The 22,296-nt window shown below is 40.4% G+C and overlaps 2 protein-coding genes across 2 annotated transcripts in view; both read right to left on the bottom strand.

Annotated features, from left to right (window-relative positions):
- Nucleotides 1–561: 561 nt before the first annotated feature.
- EFHD2 (EF-hand domain family member D2) lies at nt 562–16,054 on the bottom strand. Its single transcript, XM_072426417.1, has 4 exons — nt 15,821–16,054; nt 7,071–7,218; nt 2,446–2,580; nt 562–1,085 (listed from the first exon to the last, which is right to left on the bottom strand). The coding sequence occupies exons 1-4, from the start codon at nt 15,982–15,984 to the stop codon at nt 951–953; spliced, it is 582 nt and encodes a 193-aa protein (XP_072282518.1). The 5' UTR covers nt 15,985–16,054; the 3' UTR covers nt 562–950.
- Nucleotides 16,055–20,341: 4,287 nt separating this feature from the next.
- TMEM51 (transmembrane protein 51) overlaps nt 20,342–22,296 on the bottom strand; it is a 32,127-nt gene continuing 30,172 nt past the window's right edge. Inside the window, exon 3 of the mRNA XM_072427369.1 lies at nt 20,342–21,963. Coding sequence (XP_072283470.1) covers nt 21,564–21,963 — 400 coding nt within the window. The 3' untranslated portion in view covers nt 20,342–21,563. The remainder of the gene's footprint in view (nt 21,964–22,296) is intronic.

Genomic DNA, 22,296 nt, shown 5'->3' on the forward strand with positions numbered 1-22,296 from the left:
GGAACCAGAAAGAAGTTTCAGTTCCCATATGGTTCTCAGGTCTATGGGAAGTGTAATAGTGAATAATACCGGTGATCCGGTCTTCTTTACTCCTTCGTAACATTGTAGGGGGCCTTCAAACTTGTCAAGTACAATGCAAGACCCAGAAGTGGCTGGTATGATGTAGAGAATGGCATTAACGGTGTCACAATGTTCATTAACACATTGTGAATGTAGGAAGTCATTTAAAGGAGTTGCAGGTTTTTATGCCCCGCACTCACCGTCTTTCCTCAGTATTCACAGTTGGGTGCTGCATGAAGTCATTCAACTTAGAGGACTGAGGACATCTTGTGTCAAAAAAAGGTATTGCAGAAGACCACTCCGGATCGAATACATGCAGAATAATAAAGTTAGAATTCCTTATCTCTTTACAAGGTCAGAATACCAAAAAAACAGTAAAGCCAAAGCAACAGCATGTAATTCAGACAATTAGCATTCACACCAGGGGGTCAGCAATGGCTGAACACCTATTTTGTTCATGATTTTGTAAAGACAACACAAGATACCAAATACACCTTATAATAGAGCTGGTAGGTTTTTATTATTTACACAATTCACAAAAAAACAGCGTTATAATGATGTAAAAAAATAACTGAGTCTGCAACGGAGTTAAAAAATAAAAAAGATGGAAATCACTAATAAAATGATACATTTTATTGGTCCGTCCAACCATAAGCAATAAATTAGAGATTTTCATATATATATATATATATATTTTTTGCAGATATTTTCTTAAAGCAGGTGTGTCTCATTTTAACTCCTCGTGTATTGATGAACTACAGTTTTTTTTGTCAGCCCTTGGCCGGTTGAGCTGGGAGCTGTAGTCCAGCAACAGTTGAAGTTCAAGACGGAGCGGCCCTGCTCTATATATATAGATCTCTGTGCATGCTATGAAAATATTTAGCTCTGTATTATGGCTTGAAGGCAGACTGTAGCTCCTTGAAAGCGGCTTTCCTCTGTTCTTTTTCTTCCGCTTGCCGCTTCTTCTCCTCTTGCTCTGCTTTGATCTCTTGCTCGAATCGGCTGCCGTGATTGATGGCCTGCACCTGGGTGTATGAGAAATGCACAGGTTTAGAGGGAGGGTGTGAGTTCATTAAAATGGGACGGGTCCGCAGTGTATGCTGGGCCTGGCCTCTGCACAGAACCAAACAACAAATGTAGACGTATTTGCAAATTCATTACCCTAATTCATAAAAGTGTCCTTAATAAATGAAGCCGTTTTTACTCAATTCAAACTCATAATTAAAGTGTAGGGAGTCTTATACTGGCCAATGGGTGCATGATAATGATATCTTCATTCCCACTCAATTGGTCAGATTAATAAGCTCTCCAAGACTGGAGAAGATACATTTTAATGGGTGAACTGGAGTGATCCAGCAAACCTGGAATGGATTTTGCTTTCCATTGGCAAATGTTTACAATCCTGGTCCTGAACCATTTCAGCATAAAAGTCTATTTTCTTAGATCTTGGATAGCTTTAATAAATCAGGCCCAATGTTTGATGAATATTTGATAATACTTTGATTGGAATGTTTATTTTAAATCAAGCATTTCAGTAATTCTCAACCTTTTTAACATGGGGAACCCTTGAAATAACTTTCAGGTCCTTGGGGAACCCCTCCTATAATTACTATATACACAGATCACAGTATATTAGTCTGGTGGTTAGTGTGAAGAATCCTCAGTCATTGCTGGCCATTGGGAAGAATGTCAACCTTACAGATAGCCAAAAAGATCATTGGTGTCAGTTAAATAACCTGAGAGGCATATTGCTCATTGCTCAGGGAAGCCCTAACAACCTCTGGAGGAACCCTGGTTGAGAAATCCTGATCTAATCTATTGAAAATAATGCATGGCAGACATTTAATCTCACCCTGCTCATATAAAGCTATGAAGCTTTTGGATCAGTAGTGCCCATGTATCATCACATAGCAAGATTTGAACATTAGGATACACTGTTTTCAGGGTAAGGCTTAGGCACAATTTCTTTTTAACATAGAAATCTGTGCTTTTTAAGCTAAAATCTACCTAATGCGTACTTTAGTATGTGCATTCTTGCTTACAGATTGGTGGTTTGTGTATTCTTACAGATCTCTGAAGTAATTCTGTGTGTAATTTGTGTCTCTGTGCAGGAGATTCCCATAATAAAGACCAGTCAGTGCTGTTCTCTCTCCATGCCCAGGGTACCTGATCCGGTGTCTGCCCTCTGTAGCTTTCTGCAACATCTGTGAAGATGTCACTGTTACATTTATATAGTACTTTATGATAAATAAATAGATTTATATCCTTTTTAATTATCAGGGAGTATATTGCAAAATAGGTTTTTGCTCCTGGACTAAGTGAAATTCTTGCCTATACATTTTACGGATGAGCCTGTACTGCACTCTGTATGTAAATGTTGCTTACCTTTGCTTCAAAAAAGCTTTTGGCTCCTTTTACGCCCTCAATGGAGACATCAATTTCTGAAAGTCGGGCTAGAGCATGCAACCCGCTGTCTTCCTCCAGCTCCCCTGCAGCGGCTTTGCGGAAAATTAAAAGAAACTTCAAAGAGAAGGGAGAGAAAGGCGTTAGACTTATTAAAATATATTCGCTGCCTGCTGATATACTGAAGGAGCGTCCTACTAATCAAACACACAGCATCAAAGTACAGACATTATATAATAAGACGTCTGTGCCACTATTCAGCATACAGAGGAATGGCATAGCGGATTTATAAAGTCTGGCCACTTACACATAGACTTTGCATCAATTTGATTCGATTTTGTTCATCAAATATTTTCATTCCAGGTGCAACAAAAAGGTTTTTTTGCCTTGTGCAATTAAAATTATGATTTCTTTTCTATACAATGATTACTACAACCTGCAAAATGTCCAATTGTTTCCTCCTTAACCTATTCCTAAATAATTAGAAAAGTTTTTTTAGTTTTGATGCACAGCCAGGCCGGTGCTGGTGCAGCCTCACATTCCTGTATCACCTTTTCTGCACCCACGTGGTACACCATATCACTACCAATCAGCACCAATACACTGTAAAAATATTGTCCAATGAGTAGGTGAGTGACAAAAATCTCTGCAAATCTGAAACAGGATACAATGGAGTCACTTGCTGTGAATTGTTACACAAAGATTTGAATATCATAAGACATTTTATTATTACATGAAATCAACTTTTTTGTAAATCACAAAATAAAGTTTAGATAATTATATAACTATTACTAGTTGGTCACATTCACATTAACTTGTTCTTGCAATGTTGAAGATGTTTTGCAGCTCTTCAAGCTGCTTCTTCACTTCATTTAATTATGACATAACATGGTACTTGGATTTTGATAATAGTCCATTTGAATATTGTTCTTCCTTACCAGGATACATTGAAATAGCAATCTGTCCATACCATTGATATCAACATCTATAAGCTGCCTTTATTCAGTATCTTTATTATATCAGTGGGTCCCATTGATCATAGAATACTCAGTCAGATAAAAAGAAAACTGTATCAGTGAGTTGAATAAGACGATGTTATATCTCCCCACTGACAACCAATGACAGCATTGTGACTCTTGAATAGACAATTCCACAAATTACTGGCAGGGGAACGGAATAACGAACCATCTAGCATCTGAGTACACAAACCTCTGCTGACACAAAGCAACAGAAGCAAATTCCAACCTTGTGAATCCACTTTTATTAGTCACGCTAGAGGCCTGGTGCTTCAAGCATACCTGTGATATTGGAGTACATAGAATTCTTTAAAAGCAGATGATAGGTTTGTCAGTCTTTCTGTAGAAAAGGATAAAGCGTATTTTGCTATTGTCATAATGAAAGTGAATCTTTCCTGGGAAACATTTGGAGGTTGAATTTGCTTTTAACCAGTAGCTACCTGGATATTAGGCTGGCCAAATACGGGTCAATGTTCAGCTGCAGTCTAGTCAATAAGATTATAGAACTGGCCATAGAATGATTCTAAATGTGATCAACCAAAAATAAGTAATGTCAAGAATAGGATCAAAAGATTCTCAATTGGTCTGGTTGCAAAATTTCCATTGATTGTATAAGTAGTTGTCGGACTTTGCAGCATGCACCATACACCTATGTTTTTTTAAATAAGAGATTGATCGCATGAAAATACAGTGACTACTTTACACTTTGGTCAACTACAAAAAAGTAAATCATATTGGAAATCAAGTCATGTATGCTTGCTTTGGGTTGACCATTTGAATAAGGAACAAACATTTTTTTTTTTAATTCTACAAAATGCTGCTAAAATTGGAGATATTATGGTGCACTTGTAAAGTCAAGACATCAAAAAAAGTATTAAAAAAAAGTTCTGATTAACTTTTAACACTGGAAGCACCCATCATCAACTAGGCCAGACCTACACAGTGCACTAAATCATGGGCCTTATTGACTAAAGCTCTCCAAGACTGGAGAATATAGACCAGAGTTTGTCAACCAGGGTTCCCTCAGAAATAGCTAGGGGTTCCTTGAACAGTATCAGTTTGTGTCTACCAGGTCAGTGTAACAAATTCCAATGACCTTTTTGGCTATCTGTAAGAATGGCAGCCTTCCTAATGGTCAGCACCGTGAAAGGCATTCTTCCAATTGACCACCACACTAATATACTGTGAGCTCTGGATATTGTAATTATAAAAGAAGTTCTCTAAGGACCTGAAAGTTATTTCAAGGGGTTCCCCCATGTTAAGGAGGTTGAGAAACTCTGATATAGACTATCATTCGAGAACCTGGGTCATCAAGCAAACCTAGAATGGATTTGGTCGAGGAGTGAAACCATTTGCCAAATAGCAAATCATTTTAATCAATTCATTTCAGGTTTAAACGATCAGCCAGGTTCTCCCATGATAGTCTATCTCAGTGGTTGCCAAACTTTTCAGACCTATGTACCACTAAATGCACAGACTCTAGAGCGCGCATTCACGGGGAGTCACTCAAAGGGGTCATGAAGCCAGAACCCACCCACTCTCTCATCACAGAAAGCCTACGATGGGAGAGTGGGTGGGTTGTGTCGAGAGATCACAGCCTGTGATCCATATGGGGGACATGGTCCGCACCCTTGGCCGGTTCGCCACTCCAGCGGGGTCCTTCTCTTGACCCAACTGGGGGTGCACCGGCCAGAGCTGCAGACCACCAAAAGTTTCTTGCAGACCACCTGTTGGCGCCCGCTGGTCTATTTTCTACAGTCTTGTAGAGTTTTAATAAATCAGGCCCATTGCAGATTTTTCTTCAATTAAGACTTACAGTCACCTTTAAACACAGGAGTACACACATCACACTGAATTCTGCCTGGGATATCAATCTTACCTGTTAAACCTACACAAAATGCTGTATGTATTACAAGATTACACTAGGAACAAATAGTTCATTGATTCAAAGCACACAGAAACAACCCTGAAGAAAGCTGGGAATGTTTCATTAGCTCGAGATTAGTCAACATTCCATCTGCACTATGATATATATAAATCCAGATGGAATCTGTGTGTATTCATTCTCATACGGTTGTTTGAAGTGCTCATTATGTCATAGTGAGACTGAAAAGAAGTCACTTGTCAATTGTGCTCAACTAAAAACTGTAAAAAAGAGGAGAATCCTTAGAATCCTAAAATAACTCTCCTCTTCTTTATACCATAAAGTGCAAGGTTGTTGTACTCATTAAGAGATCCTAATGTGTGGTCCTGTTTTCACTAATGAGGAAAAGATTCCATGCTGATTTACACATACATTCAGGGATATGGATGTGTTTCCAGGTCAGCATATTCACTCTGAACTCTCTTCACTCTGATTATGAGGGTCCAATACTTCTTCCTGCATGCTAGTTTTGTAAAAAAAAATATAGTAAACATACCAATAAGTGCTGGAACTTCCAAAAATGAACAGAAACATTCAAAACAGGAACAGATTTGGGAGTTATGACTCTTAGATATCACCGTTGGGAGTATCCAGGAGATAAAAAAAAAGCCAAAGCTGACTCACCTATAACTAAAATATCCCTTTTGGGGGACTCTTTAAAATTCATTTTCATTCCTTTGCAGTGCTAGTTTCCAGGTTCAAATCTCGGCCAGGGCACAATCTGCATGGAGTTTGAGGTTCTCCCTATATTTCGTGGGTTTTCTGTGTACTCCGGTTTCCTCCCACATCCCCAAACCATGCAGTTAGGTTAATAGGTTGGTTTCCCCTCAAATTTGCCTTACACTGTATTAAAAACATATGACTATGATAGGGGCGTTAGATTATGACCCCCTTCCAGGGAGAGCTAGTGACATGACTACAGACTTTGTAAAGAGCTAATGTATGTAATATATATGTAATATGTTGACGCTATATAAATACTGTATAATAATATTATTATTGTGTAGGTCCCCTCTGTGCCACCAAAGAAGTTTTGACCCATCAAAGCATGACCTCTGAAGGTGTCCTTTGATGACAAAATTACATTAGCAGCAGATCTGTAAGTTACACAGCCTTCCTTTTTCTTATAGAACATCTTTCATCAAGGAATGTGCTGGTGCCTTTCCACATAATCTTAAAGAAAAAGTGGTTCATCAGGCCACCTTTTTCTTTTTTTTCATGAAATTTTAGGAGCGTATGATGGTGGACAGGGTCACTTTGACTAGTCAATGTCAATGCAACCCCATATACAGGAAGATGTGTTATTTGCTCTGCCGTCACAATTTTGTCATTCAGATAAATTCAGATTCTTCCAACACAATACTTTTAAAAAATGACTCTTAACTCCTGCGTAATATATCCCAGCAGGTGGCAGGTGTAATTATATTGAGATAATCAATGTTGTTCCATTCATTTGTCAGTAGTTTTTATGTTATGGTTGATCTACAAGTTAGATGGTGGAATTGATGTCATCAGCCTTCCATAAAACATATCTCCCAGGAGGTTTGATTCACAGCAACGTTCCTCAACATTAATAATCCCAGTGATTCGTGATGTGACATTTAAGTAGTAAAACCTGCTCTTTATTCTTGTCTAATAAATACGATGAATCAAGGCTTCTGACTCACCTCCCTGAAGCTCAGTTTTCCATCAAAGTCTTCATCCACTTCTTTAATCATGTCCTTAAGGCCCAGGTGGGTTTGCGGTGCTCCAAGCTTCTCCATCATCAGCTTCAGCTCCATCAGGTCTATAAAGCCGTCCTTACCGGCATCGTACCTGGAACCAAACACATCTGATGTTCTTACCACTGCAGTGAGACTGTAAATAAATGTTCTGTATTGTTTTATATGGGATGAATTTTGTTAAACAGAGTCACTCATAATATATGCAGGGTTAAAAGAACTATATGAGGAAAGTGCTAGATATTCAAGAATTAGGAGTACTTTTATAAGTATAACCTGGCATACAATAAGGAGAGGAGCTGTCCCATAATTGTTGAGCCATAAAAAGCCAAAAAGTATATATTTTTATATTTATTATAGATTCAAGTTATTACATTATTCTTTTAGAAAAACATATATTAAAGACCAAGTTAATATACTATTATAGTAAAAGCATGTGTTAATGAAAAGCCGCTATGTTTGGTTGCTGCATGCATGGATTATTTTTTACTTTGTTCTTTACTAACTCATCTCACTGTGCAAACCTATGCGTTGGCTGATTCATTAAAAGCAATGCTGAAATCGCAACAGTTGAAAAGCATAAATGGATGGAAAAGTCTGCAAAAAATGTAGAATTCTCATGTGGGTAAATTACCAATGTTAAAGTGAACCCGCCATTTGTACAGTATATCCAAAGGAAAGTATCATTTTTTTTTCCTAAAGTGTACTTAGACTTATACCTAAGCTCCCGTTGGCCCAGCCCCAAGCATCAACCCTCTCCAACCATTCTTATGGCCATTTTATATGCAGGATGGAAAACCACATGGTTGGCTGCACCTTTGTACGCAGCAAATTGCTGCTGGGAGGAGGAAAACACACTGCAGGTAACCAGATGTGCATGGTGCAAATCTTCCAACAAACAAAAACATATTTCTTCTTTGAAAAACCGTGCCCCAATCTGCCATGTGCAAAAAATGTTTCACAACCATTGGGAGCTCACAGCAGCACACTATAGCTCACCATGGATCTGAACGGCCTTTAGGCTCACCAATCTCTGATCCAGCGAAATATTGGCCATGAAGGAGGCCTCTCAGCCCCTTGTTGAAATCTTCGGAGCCAGTCATGCACATGATGGAAAGTAAAATGGAAAGCAAATGGAAGTAAGAATATTCTATAAAATCCCTGATTTGGAGCGAATAACTATAATCCCATGGCCATGTCATTTTATTGAATTCAACTATTTGTTAAGGCAAATAGTCAAACAACAATCAACTTATAGTATATAAAGCAAAAGACATGGCCAAGATCAGGAGACAATACATGACTAGGGAATATTTTTCAGCATCTCTTATATATATATATATATATTGTATTCTGCAGACTGCGCATAAAACAGTGTTAAAACAAAAGACCTTCAGGTTTGCAGCAAGACTTTGTGGAAGACAAATTTACATTTGTGAGATAAGTTTTGATGGACCACAATCCCTTAGGTTGCATTCATACTTTTCCATTTGTGATTTAGGTGTTTTTTACATTTATTATCAAGTTATGCACTTTTATCACTTGTCATGGTCCTATAATGCATGCTGATGTATCAGTAAACACACAATGCATAACATTGTATAAAACAACAGCTATTTTATGTACAGTACGTGTAATGTGCCCTAAATTGCATAGGTGAGAATGACCCCCAAGAAACATTTCTGCCCCCTGTAATTTATAGTCCTTGTAAATAAACCACACAAACCACTCCATTTTCCACTCGCTGGCAGCACTAGGATGCAGGCAGTAATAATCTTACCGGCTTCCTGAGAAGATAACACACGCTGAAGTGCATTAAGGAAATAAAAAATGAATGATGACCGGGTTTGGTTTATTTTTGTGCTATCTTTACATTTATCATCACCCAGCATACAGAATCCAAACAGCTATTCTATTTGTAACTGCACTGATGAATATCTGCACTCTATAATTATTCTGATTATCTAGAGCTAAATGTTCTCGCTGCCACAACTGGTTCAGCAGCTGACATCAGCAGTGCTTTTTGGTCAGATTATCCTCATTTCACAAATGTTCTTACAAGGAGCCCATTCACTTATATAATCGGCAGGAACCCTTAGTGTTCTCATGTACTGGGGCCATGTGGTGCTTTAAGACGGCCAGTTTATTTGAATAGGCTGCCCGACACACCATGGTGGTCCAAAATGGGACCCGCACTATTTTCAGCAGAAGGTGCATTGTGATGCTGTTAAGAATGGATAGCACTATATAGCACAATGCATGTTAGAATGTGCTGCACATTATCATGCATGTTCCTGCCATGCATGCCTATAAATGGTGGGCCTTAAAGCAAGGAGAGTACACTCACGGCCCTAGATGCACATGTAATGCACATGCACACATGTAAATGAGCCCACATGGATGGCACTGATGCCTTACTGCTTTCTAGAGGTATTCTAGAGGGTTGAATACCTCAACAAGCTCACACATCCTTTAATGTTGTATGAGCAGGGAAAGCAATGAAGGCAGGATCAGACCTGCTTTGGTATTAAGTGACCCTGCACAGCTCTGGTGCAGCTTGCCAGCAGCTCGGTCACTTGTACATTTGACGCTGGCGACAATGAGTGGTACTGGTACTTTCATTCTTTATGGTGCTGCTTTCAGGAGAAGCTACATGTCACAGACACAGGGTGCAGAAAGGTGAACAGGTATCCTCACACTTTTACATGACTTTATTTTTTCTTTTAAATATTAGAGGTTAGGCAATGACCCCCATCCCAAGCAACAAAGTGGCAATGACCACTGTCATTTCCTAAAATGAAAAGAAAAGAATGTAACAGGGTGCCTCCCGCTTGTACCCCCTTCTTTAGGGAACTGAACAGAATTGTGTGCACAGTGCTCCTTCATTGTAGTGCTGGAAAAGATCAGGAAACATTGTTTCCAGCGACATTATTGTAACATGTACATAGCCTTGTACAACAAAGCATTTCATTTCTTATCTGGCTCACAGAACTGTTCCTAAACTCTCAGCTTGGGTGCTGTGGTGCATAGGCCTAAACTCAGATGTATTTTAATCTACAATTATATACTACTGTTATCTGAAAAACTATACTTTATACAAATTGGACTAAATAGATTTCTTCTTTAAAGACGCTCTTTAGGCAAACATTGAAAAAAAAGGTTGTCTCCAAAAAGTGCTTTCATTGAAATGTTGAATTGCAATATGTAACTAACCCAAATTTTCTTTACATTGCACACTCATCTGAGAAGCTAAGTATGCCTGAGGCAAGAAAAGAAAAAAAGGTTCTATGATCCAATAGCGTTTTTTTTATCTTTTGTTTTTTTTTTTAGTATTGCGCTTGCACAGTACCCCTGGCCTGTATAATGCAAGGGAGGGGAGCATGCAGATATACAACAGCACAGATTTTTTTCTAAGATGTCCTGCCAGTTTTTCACTAAAGCAGTTACTTCATTGTGTAACAGAGCAGAAGGATTTGGCCTTTACCCCTCCAAGGGGAAAAGGGGGGTAGGGAGTGCAGTAAAGTTCAGCCTTGATCCATGCAAACGAGGTCAACATTATGTATAATTAGCATTTTGCTTGAATGCACTCAGCTGCTGGATATGGGAACTAATAGAAGAGATCCTGAATACACAGAGCAAGCCGTTATGGAAGAGAACTGACATTGTTTGCCTAAACCAACACAAATCCAATATATGTGACATATATCAAGCCTTATACATAACATATAATAAAAATCTGTCCAATTTTTTGGATATGTGAAAGCCAAAATCAGGGGAACTAAAACCATTTACCCCAGGGGTGTCAAACTCAAATACAAAATTAAAAACTTGGGGCCAACCTTGAAATTTATTGAAAAGGTTTTCCTTCTCTTTAGATATAAAACCTATTCATATGGAAACAAAGAGGTTTTGCTTCACATTCAATCTAGAACAAGCTTATAATAGAGAAAGAGGCATAGGAATTTTTTTAATTTTATTTAAGAAAAAATCTTATGCGTCTTTCTCTATTTGTAGCCTTCTGAGTTAAATTTCAATGGTAACCTTTTCCCACAGGCTAACAATTATAATAACAATATTCTTCTATGAAAATCCAACCATTCAAGTCCATGCCTTGGAGTAGCAAAGAAAAGTACAGCTGAGGGGGAGTGCTGGAAATGCCAGATGTGGCCAATGCCGAGCTGGATCTTATTAGTGGCCTGACGCTAAAACTTCCTCTTCATTGAAATAGCGCCGCTACCAAAATTCCCGGCATTATTTGCGTCTATAAAACAGTCCAATATGGGGCCACGCATAGGCAGAGGGCCCGCTGGTGTATAGACGCGAGTGATGCCGGGAATTGTAGTAGCAGAGCTACTTCAATGCAGCGACGGGCCAGCTGCACTTCATATTTAGGATTCCTTTGGGGGCCAAAAGAAAGGATGTTGCGGGCCAGATTTGGCCCACACGCCAGAGTTTGACACCCCTGATTTAGAGGATGATGAAGAAGGCAATATTACAATAAATCTGCTACTTTCCTTGGCCTTGCTCTCACAGGTTCCTGAAAGCTTTTCCTTTCTCTACCCAACCAACTTCAGCTCTCTGATATCATCCCTGCCAATGCAGGACCAGCAGTCCTGCATTGTACAGGAGAACACTGTGGGCTCACCCATATTCCAAAGCATTGGACAACGAAGGCGACTGAAGACTGCTGGTGTAGTAAAATATATGGAAATGTTACCACCTTATTCATCATCTCATTCAAATTAAATGATATTTTACCCTAACGTGTTACTGGAATGCCCCCCAAAGTCTAAATGCCAAATCTAAAATTTTGTTCTACTTTAAGATGGAAATTAAATGAATTTGCTGTTGAAAAAATGCCCTATATATATAACAAGACCTAAGGCAGAGTCTCTGCCTACACTTGTACAATTTATTCTCATGTTAACACTATCAGGCAGCACATTTCAGCTATGAGCTAGAAGAACACATTTACATTGCAAACAGATCCCATCCTGATACCTCCTCAATCACCCCATTCCATAGCCGCACACGTCCGTGTAATACATTACTGCAGCTCTCATGTACTACGACAAGCACCACACACATGACAAATGATCTACAAACATCCACACACCAAACCATGTCGATTTTAATTATTGCCTGTGCACTCCTTACAAAAATGATTTCTCTAATAAAAAATGATCCATTTTACATCACAAACTCTGCAAAATGGACTGAAAATAGCCCGCAGACGTCAGGAAATAGTAAAAGATTCTTGTTCTATAACACATTATCAAAAATTGTTTTACGATACGTATCTGTTTTTTTTTTCTGGCAGTCATCGAGGATATCTCTCGGCCGCATATAGACAGTAGGCAGGGTCCTTTAATACGAGACCTGTTGCTGAAATGCATTTGATTCACTGCCAGAAAGCATTATGAAAACCTTGTTGCGGCTAAGACATTTAATGCAGAAATATAGCTGTTTACTACAGTGCTGCTTGAAGGTGAATGGTAGCATCACGCTGACAGATTATGCAGAATTGCTATGGAGAACCCTGTCCAAAGAATCCCTTGGGTCTCACCATCATTGGCCAAATATTTTTTTGCCAGATATGCCTATAGCTATACATGACTGATTGAACTCCTGCAGCCGTCCAACCTTGTGACAGCAGCTGCTACAGCATAGCGTTGAGTGGCATAGCCATTTTCTACACACATCCCCCACTCTGGTTTTAAGAACATAATGGTATTAACCCATTCACTGACACTTGAAGATTACATCCATATTACTTCTAAGGGGAGGCTAATAGACTTTATGTGCCTCCTGCAGTTCCCTACAGTAGGGGGATGCTATTCATAGTATCACCATTTAATTAAGTATTAGACTCCATTAGTGTGTGGGAGGACCTCCCTACATAAAAAAAATGTCTTTGCTTAATGGAATGGGATGGCAACTACTGGTCATGGGAGATGTCAATCCCCATCTAGCAAGAAGACGAGTGATGAGAAGTCTGCAGGGTGCTGTGAATGGATTAATAGCTAAAGTTAAGAGGATGCAGATAAAACGTGAGCATTGGTGTCCTTAAAAACAAAGCTGGAGCAGGCATGGGTGAAAAGGAAAAAGACCATGTAGAATTAGTTATACAATGGAGAAGAGATTGTGTATGGGATAGCTGACCATTATGAATAATTCATTAGGTGTGTAGCATTGAGAAAAAGGAACAAGGGCAGCACTGGAAGGTGCAATAGATTGGTGCAAGAGCAATATAACGGCTAGGAGATCAATGAAAGGGGTTAGGTTTGGAAATAAGGTAATTTGAGGTTGGCGAGGATTGGTGGCTTTGGTAAAGGATGGTTACAGCAATTTATAGTATAGTATAGTAAAGACAGTCGATGCCAATGTAATGTGAGCATGGGCAGAACTAGTAAATGCCAATGCTGCTTTCAATGCAGCAATATAGGGTTGGTTAATGCTGCAAAGTAGGACTGACACAGCTACGTAATGTTAGGACAGGGGGTTGTAGCTAGTGCAACAACAAAGTTTGTAGGCTGGGAGCAGTGTGGTTGGTTGGGCACCCATGTGGTTTATAGGAGATATGACAAAAACAATACCAGCTGCCATTCCTGAAGTCTCCGTTTAAATCTACTCGGGGCCTGGCTGCAATCTCAACACTTTACATCACTGACCAGGAACAAGTACGCAGAGGACATGTAGATCGGAGTGATCTACATACCCGAACCAGGCCGACGACTAGTTGGCCAGCAGGACAACCAGTCCACTAGCATTTTGAGACGGGGTAATGACAGCCTTCATATTGGTCTTATGACAGATTTACTACAAACAAGATATAAAAAGAGATGGGCTTCAGGACCATGAAATGGTATAGCAAATGTGTGCAAAATTCCGTTGGTCCGAATTCACCACAAGGCTGCTAAGAGTCCATAATAAACATGTAAAGTGTTTGTTTTAGAAACTTTAAAGGGTCAGTCCACCCAAGTGTGCGTGTTTATTCTTTGGAGATACCTGCTGGGCTGGGTCAGTCCATGGCCTCCTATATGTTCTCCAACCATAAGTTGTCCTAGCCATAATCTGTGACTTTGTTTCTCGGCACCTAGGAGTAGAGATCCCTACCCAATTCCTCCCATTTACTATAGTAAAATAATGATTTTAAAAAATTAGGCTGGGAGGATATAACCCCCTAACATTGGCCACAACAGATCTCCAGAGCTGGGAATTCAGTGTATGGATCTCAGCAATAAAGAACTGGAGAGAGATAAGAAACCGTTGGCATAAACGTATTGCCTCTGCCAACACCAACATCTACCAACCAATAAAACATCAGTCTTTGGTGACCTGACCCTTTAGAAATTGGAAACTAAGACAGCAGATAATTCAATGAGACAATGGAGCCTGTGTCCTGTACAGTATAAGCACAAGCAGTGGCTATGGATGGTCCTTCAAACTTCATGGGCCAAGGACAAGTTGCTCCATCGTTAGTTGGGTCTCAGTAGTGGGCAAATAATGTGATCAAGGCAGGGGTTTTACACTGTAACAGGTTAAAGACCATAACTGTTGCAACGCTTTAGCTGAAATGCAGAACTACTGATATGATGCAGTGTTATCAGTGCAGGAAAGATTCGGGATGAATGTATCAGACTGGCACTGGTTCTTGAATAGCTGACTGGTGGGCCAGAGCTGGGCTACAAAAATGATATAGGGGTCCTACATGGTTTGGCTGAGCACTGGTGTAATAATGGAGAATGCTTGTGTCATGCTGCAATATGAAGTACTAACATGGAGTGGAGATGTACTGATGTGAGGATGGCGGAGGCTTGTGTTGGGCTTCATTATGGGGTCCAGGGGTGGAAAGAATGGGTATTGGTGTTGGGAATCAGTATAGAGGGAAAGGGTTACACATGAAAAAAATAAGGTAGGGAAGACTTATATAGGACTGCAGTATTAGCTTAGTGTAATACTAGGGGTTGCAGATATGGAGTGGACTGGCAACAGCGTAGTGAAAAAGAAGAAATTATATGGAAAGGTTTGAGGCAGGTAGAAGCATGGTGTAAAGGGAACAAACATTGGGTGTCCAGGCCCTCTAGGTTGCGGCATTAGGTACATGGAACTGCAAGGCACTGCAGGGGACATTTTAGGGTACAGGGGAGATGCATTGAACAGACACCATAGACTGTGATATGGGGTGCAGGGGTCACACAGGGGATGGACTGGCAATGCAGGCTGAATTATGGTTGCAGGAATGGAATGATAAAGAGATACATTATGGAGGGAACATGCACAGAATGGACAGGTGACGATGAGAGCGCATTCTGTTATGGGGTGCAGGAGACACGAGGGAAGGCTGCATTATGGGGTGCAGGGGACACAAGGGAAGGCTGCATTATGGGGTGCAGGGGACACACAGGTGGAGGCTGCATTATGGGGTGCAGGGGACACACAGGTGGAGGCAGCATTATGGGGTGCAGGGGACACAGGCAGCATTATGGGGTGCAGGGGACACACAGGTGGAGGCTGCATTATGGGGTGCAGGGGACACACAGGTGGAGGCAGCATTATGGGGTGCAGGGATGGAGTGGTCCACCAGTGGTGTGATGATGATGATGATGATGGGGAGGGCTCGTTCCCTGCTGCAGTATGGAGCCCCGGGATGGCTGTGGGATGGAGGGTGAAGCAGGCGGTCTCGGGGCACTCACTGTCTGAACATCCCCTCCATGTCCTTGATCTGTTTCCTGCTGAACTCCTTGAACTCGGTGTACGGATTGAAGACCCTCATGCTGGGCTGCTCCCTCTCCGCGTCCTCCGCGTCTCCCATCCGCAGCCGCCGGTTCAGCCTGGATGCCAACTCGTCCCCCGCCATCGTCTCCGTCCCCCGGCTGACACCTGTCGCGCTCACATCCCCGGCACCCGTCACGTGACCTCACCGGTCCCGGCAAGATGTAAGGAGCGCCCGGATTGGAGGAGAGCTGGGGGCTGGACCACCGCACGAGAAGGGGGGGTCAGTATGGGGGGAGATCGCAGCATTGCTGGAAGCAGCACCACTGACTGCACTACACAAACATCATCCTCATCATCACCCCCATCATCACCCCCATCATCCTCATCCCTAATACACAGACATCATCACAATACAGAGGGCATAGCATCAGCACCAATACTGCTATACAAATCATCATTATCATCCACACCACTACTTCTATACAGTACATATCCTACTATGATCACTCTATACATATCATCATCCCTACTACAGATACCACAATACAGAGACAGCACAAATACTAATATACATATCATCCTTATCATCACCCCCATCCCTAATACACAGACATCGTCACAATACAGAGGGCACAGCATCAGCACCAATACTGCTATACAAATCATCATTATCATCCACACCATCATCATCCACTCCACTACTTCTATACAGTACATATCCTACTATGATCACTCTATACATATCATCATCCCTACTACAGATACCACAATACAGAGACAGCACAAATACTAATATACATATCCTCATCCCTAATACACAGACCTCATCAGCATTATCACAATAGAGAGCGCACAGCATCAGGACCAATATTATACATATCTCATCCTCATCATCCACACCACTACTACTATAGATATCTCACCATCATCACACAATACAGAGAGCACAACATAGCACCAATACTGCCATACAAATCATCATCACAATACAGAGAGCACTGCTATACAAATCATCATAATCAATGTAATCTCCACTACAGACACCACATCATCATCCACACCACTACTACTATACAGTACATATCTCACCATCCTCATCATCACCACAATACAGAGAGCACAGAATCAGCACCACTATACATGTCTTCATTCCTACTACAGATACCATATTTTAACAACACAGAGCACAGGATCAACACCAAAAACAGCATAAATATCTCATCACCATCATCAGTCTCATCCCTACTATGAAGCCCCCATCATCAGCACCACTACTACTTCTCTACATATTTCATCATCATCATTCCCATCAAATCACAGAGCCCATCATCCGTACCAATATTAGTATAAGTATCCCATGATCATCCTCAGCACCAGTATCACTACATCCCTACTAAAAAGACCCCATCAATATCATTATCCTACCTTTCATCATCATCATCCCTATCACCATCTCTTTTACAGAGATTACTATTATTATTATAATCCTTATCTGCAACATTCCTATTACAGAGACCACATCATCATCATCATCAATACTCCTACAGATATCTCATCTTCATTAGCACCAACCCATTACCTCTTTGCCATGACTTCTGAATAATCCAAGCTGCCATCTTTGAAAATAGATCATCTGATCTTGCATTGGTTCTTTTCTTCCGATGGTTGGGTTTGTGGGGCGGATTTCCCATTGGAGTTTGTGACATTTCCCACCTTTGATGATGGAGAATTGAGTAGTCACTAACACTTTGAGTTTTCGCACAACCTGGGTACTTATACCCTACATCCAAGGGACTCCATATATCACATTTGTCTGAATTCCAGCATGTGTGCAAGGCATCAGTGGTCACCACCATGACTCCATGTCTACAGCTCATAAAGCACAAATGCCTGAAAAAATGAAAATTCAAATTGCCTGGCTGGCCCCTACTGATCCCTTTTTTCAAAATGGATCTGACCTTGAACAAGCATACAGAGGCCAGCATTGTCACTGCTGATGTTATTCACCCAAGATCGCCCTACACAGACACACACAAAATCCAATGTCATCATTTATTAACAAAGACAAAAGTGAACTAATTACACATTTATCTCCAAGTTAAACCAATCAGCAAGCAAAATTCACTAAAAATAAACTATACAGATAAGGAATTACCGAACGTCATGGAAGGGTCACCAGGGATCATTAATTGAGATTTTAGTTTACATAAGACCTACAAATGGCCAATGAGATGCAAAAGTTTAATTTTTGTATGCAAATAGCACTGACTTGAAATTGAGCCAATCACAACCCTGTAGCTGCAGTGTTTGATTAGTCCATCTCATTGATATTCTTAATAGGAACAGAGGAGATGAAAGATAAAATATTTCATCTAACCCAGGCACAACTGTAACAGGCCTTTGCCAACCTTTTCAGCCAGCAATATCTTAATGGTAACCTGTACTGGAAGAGATATGGGGGCGGACATTGCTGACCTTATTCTGAGAATGCCCTATGCCTGCCTGTTTTGATTTCAGTGCTCTCCAAGCCACTGATCTGGAGCATGCATGCAACTAAAAAAGTCTGAACCTCAGAACCTGCCTGCCTATGGATTCTGGCCAAGTGACTACAACCTACATACCAATAAAAGTACCTTTAACAGGCACTTATTTTTTGACCATATTGCTGCTTTCTGAAATTGTTATTGCGGACAAAAAGAACATTAGTAACATGCCCAAAGTAAAGCAAAAAAACAGAAACAAACCTATTGTGACAATACCAGCACATTGTAAAATAAGTGTTGCATTACATTAGAAATGTGACAATTGCACAGCACCCTCTAGTGGTGAATGAGATTATAACCACTGCAAAGTGAGTCACTGCCACAGCCATATGTCACAGTGGAGGCTTACTAAATGTCATTTCTTTCCCCCAGCAAATCTTTGTTCTAAATATGTTTCCTGAAAAGAGAGACACTTATAATTTAGCATTTGCATACATATATCTTATATATGTCAGGGGCTTGTCTGTGTGATTAAAGGAAAGCAACTGGACGAATATTGCCAAAAAGAAATTGCTGTTCCCCTATTCTAAACAAACTGTGCTTGGCGACCTGAATCAGAAATTGGCTTACAGCCAGAGCTCAACTATGTGTGAATTGCAGTATACCATAGGTGTGGATGGGCCTGTATAGAACACACCCAGCTGCAGCCTATCCATGTGAACCAGTTACAGGATTTCTGTTTGAGATACATTTGCACACAGTAACATTTGTTTTACTGCAAGAAAATCAATAGGGTGACCAGGAGATGAATGGTGTCATGGGGCTACAAAGGTTTATATATGAGAGACATTTAGTGACCTTCCTGCAGGACAATGGTCTGCAGCTACTTCTTATTTGCTTGTAATCATTGGAGAGATGTGTGAAATGTTTTATACTCTAAGCAGTTCACACTGCTGTCTTGAAGGGGAACTCCAGGAATGCCTATTGCAGAGTTACCCCAGCACCAGAAGGGTATAAATGATCATTTCTTTCTGGACGGGATGTAACAAGCCCTTCTACCTTCTCCCCCATGAGTAGAGATCTCCCATTCTCTCCAAATGTCTTGATTGTGACCAGCACTCTCACTTACAATGCAGGGCTATGGGTTCTGCATCAATATGTGATGCCAGTGCTGCCAACCACAGCATGGAGAAGAGGCTGCAAGAGATCAATCACACAAAAGAGACGTCTGGCAGAATAAGAACATTTAAGAAAGAACATTTTACTTCTGCTTACATAATAATAAAAAAATGTTTACTTAAAATGTACCTTTGCAGTTGGGCGACCCTCACACTGCATGGGTGTTTTTTAACTATTGTTAGAGTTCAGCTTTAAATCTGTGCAATGGTAACCTAAATAATAAAGGGAGTGATGATGCCTAACCCAGGAACCCATGAGGCTCAATACTCAAAAGTGAACACACCGGATTAGGGATCCTTATTCTAAGAAAGTAACTTTTTTTTTTGGCGAGTCCAATGAGAATTAAATGAGTCACATGGCTGAAAAAGTTTCCCTTCTGTAAAAACTTTGGGAATTGATCTTGCTGGCACAATGTCCATTCATAGAAAAGTAACAAACGTACCCGAGTCAAACCTTGCAAGTAACCCCTTGGCACACACACCCTACACTTCGAAAAAATATTTGGTGCTCCTTGTCGACGAGACAATTACTAGACCTGAGCATTGTAATGTGACCGGGGAAATGACCTCCAAAAAGAGATTTTGGTGCCAGCTTTGATGAAGAAAGACATTGCACAGTAATGATGGCAAGGCGAATATTAGGAGTACAGGGGGGGGGGGGGTCACCATTTACCAAGACTCCGCCATTTTTTTTATGCTGAATTGGCATATGACAGCGAGTTTCGCAATGATTCACTCTACATGCGATTCATCTCTGCTCTGACCCATAACAAACACACAGCCCATTCTCCTGTACACACGCACCAGGCTTCAATAAACGTGTGAATTTTCTGACATGAATAGTCCTACAAGGTTTATAGAAATGCAGAATTCTTTACAAACAAACAGCGGGTGATACAGACAGCTGGACATTACAGAACATTCAAGAATATTTATACATATTTATATATCCAATATGTGCACAAACATGTAGAATTTTATCAAACAGTGGGTGAAGATTGGAGCATTTTTTAGATTTGTATTGTGGTCCGATACAAATTTTCCCTCATTTCCTGCCCTGAGATTCTTCTTAGAAAGATTTTTCTTGCTTCCTGTCTTAGAAGTAAACTTAATTCAATAAAGAACGGGGAAAAACTTAGGGTAACTCCATTTCACCCAAATATTAAATTTTTTTTTTTTTATAGTAACCACTACTCTAAAACAAGAGCATAATTAGTGTATAACAACATAGGCAAGGCAAAAATATTATTTGCAGGAGGGAATAAATACAGATCCCCTGGCCTTCAGGACATTATTTTCTACATGAGTGGAAAAAAAATAAATGAAAGAATGTGAACATTTTTTCCCTCCCTTTTATTTCCTGTGGCGTCTTTAGGACAGGAAGTGAAATCTCCCTAATGGGGTGCAGACAAAAAAATAACTGGATAGGGGGATTCTATTCCTTCCCTGCTCTATACAAAACTTGAAAACATTAGGACAGGATGTACACTTTTATCCTAGACAACAGACAAGGTGACTGTGAAGCCTTTTTGTGATTTTATGCTGCCAATGACAGAAAATAAAGGGACAAAATGGCAACAAAAACATTCTTTAGACAACAATACGCCTAATAGCAAAAATTTTTGCTTCAAGGTATGAGGAGACATTTTATTTTCTGAGTGACCGCGGAGCCAGTGATGGCAATCGCCATGGAAATGCTGACAGGCCGCAGCCTAATATGTCATAGATACAAAATGGCATCCGTCTGCTGAAGTATTCAAGCAGCTTGCCTGTTTTTACTTTATTGAAAACAAAAACGAATGGTTGCACTGGTCACCAAAGTTTACTTTCATTTCCTAACATTACTTATTCATATATCTAATAAAGGCATGGCGGATATTACTACTAGGCCCGAAGCAGGGCTAGAGTATTGTCAGCAGACTGCCCTGTCAGTCACAAAACTGAATACATTTAGGCAACGCCTAAAAAACAGTTTATATCACAAAAAAGTAAAAAAAAAAAAAAAAAAATATCCTCAAAAGGTAAACTACAAACTACATTTTTTCCACAGCAACAAAAGTCTAAACAGGTTGGTTAGAGCCAATCTGTTTATCTTCATATTGTGGCGGTGGGGTTATAGGTTCAATCTTCTGCGTATCCGCCATCTTGTTATGACCTGACAGGTTAAGTCTGAATTCCTTAAGGTGAAGTTTATCAGATTTAATCCTTCGAACGTTCAAAGGTTTTTTCTCTTTCCCAGATCGTGAATTTGTCCTTTGCGGTTGCTCTGCTTTTGCAGATGCGGCATTGGGCCTGGTTGGCGTCGTCTCGTCCAGTTCAGTCAAAGACTCGTAAGATGGAAGTGAAATGCTCATTCTCTGGTTTCCATCGGCTTCTGTAGCTTGTCGAGGTTCGAAATCCATTCTCATCACTTCCTCGTAGCTGGGGGCGGAATACCTCGGGGAATTGGGTTCTTCCAGACTGCAGGGAACAATAATACAGGATCAGTAAACTTAAAAAACAAGCAGAGAATATCCCACAGGTGATTTAGATAGTATGTACCTGGCACATCCTAGAAATAACAAGTATTTAGAAAAAAGTAAGCGTATATATATATATATATATATATATATATATATATACACAAATATATTTCCATGTTGTTTAGATATATAATCCTACACAGTACGAATAACTCTCATAGTTCTCCCCAGAGCTTTTTAGCCGGTTGCTCCGCCCGGCTGATTTGAATACCCCGCCCAGCTCTCGGCAGCTCTCATTCTCGGATGCACGGATCTCAGGCTGCTCTGTGTC

This window comes from Pyxicephalus adspersus, chromosome 11, assembly GCF_032062135.1.
Source record: "Pyxicephalus adspersus chromosome 11, UCB_Pads_2.0, whole genome shotgun sequence".
NCBI lineage: Eukaryota > Metazoa > Chordata > Amphibia > Anura > Pyxicephalidae > Pyxicephalus > Pyxicephalus adspersus.

What these genes read in the sequence shown, in the direction of transcription:
- EFHD2 (XM_072426417.1), bottom strand. Translation starts at nt 15,984, where the DNA reads ATGGCGGGGGACGAGTTGGCATCCAGGCTGAACCGGCGGCTGCGGATG. An exon ending in GAAAACTGAGCTTCAGGGAG is followed by an intron (nt 2,581 to 7,070) that starts GTGAGTCAGAAG and finishes TTCTCTTTGAAG; the next exon opens with TTTCTTTTAATTTTCCGCAA. An exon ending in AAAGCTTTTTTGAAGCAAAG is followed by an intron (nt 1,086 to 2,445) that starts GTAAGCAACATT and finishes TCATACACCCAG; the next exon opens with GTGCAGGCCATCAATCACGG.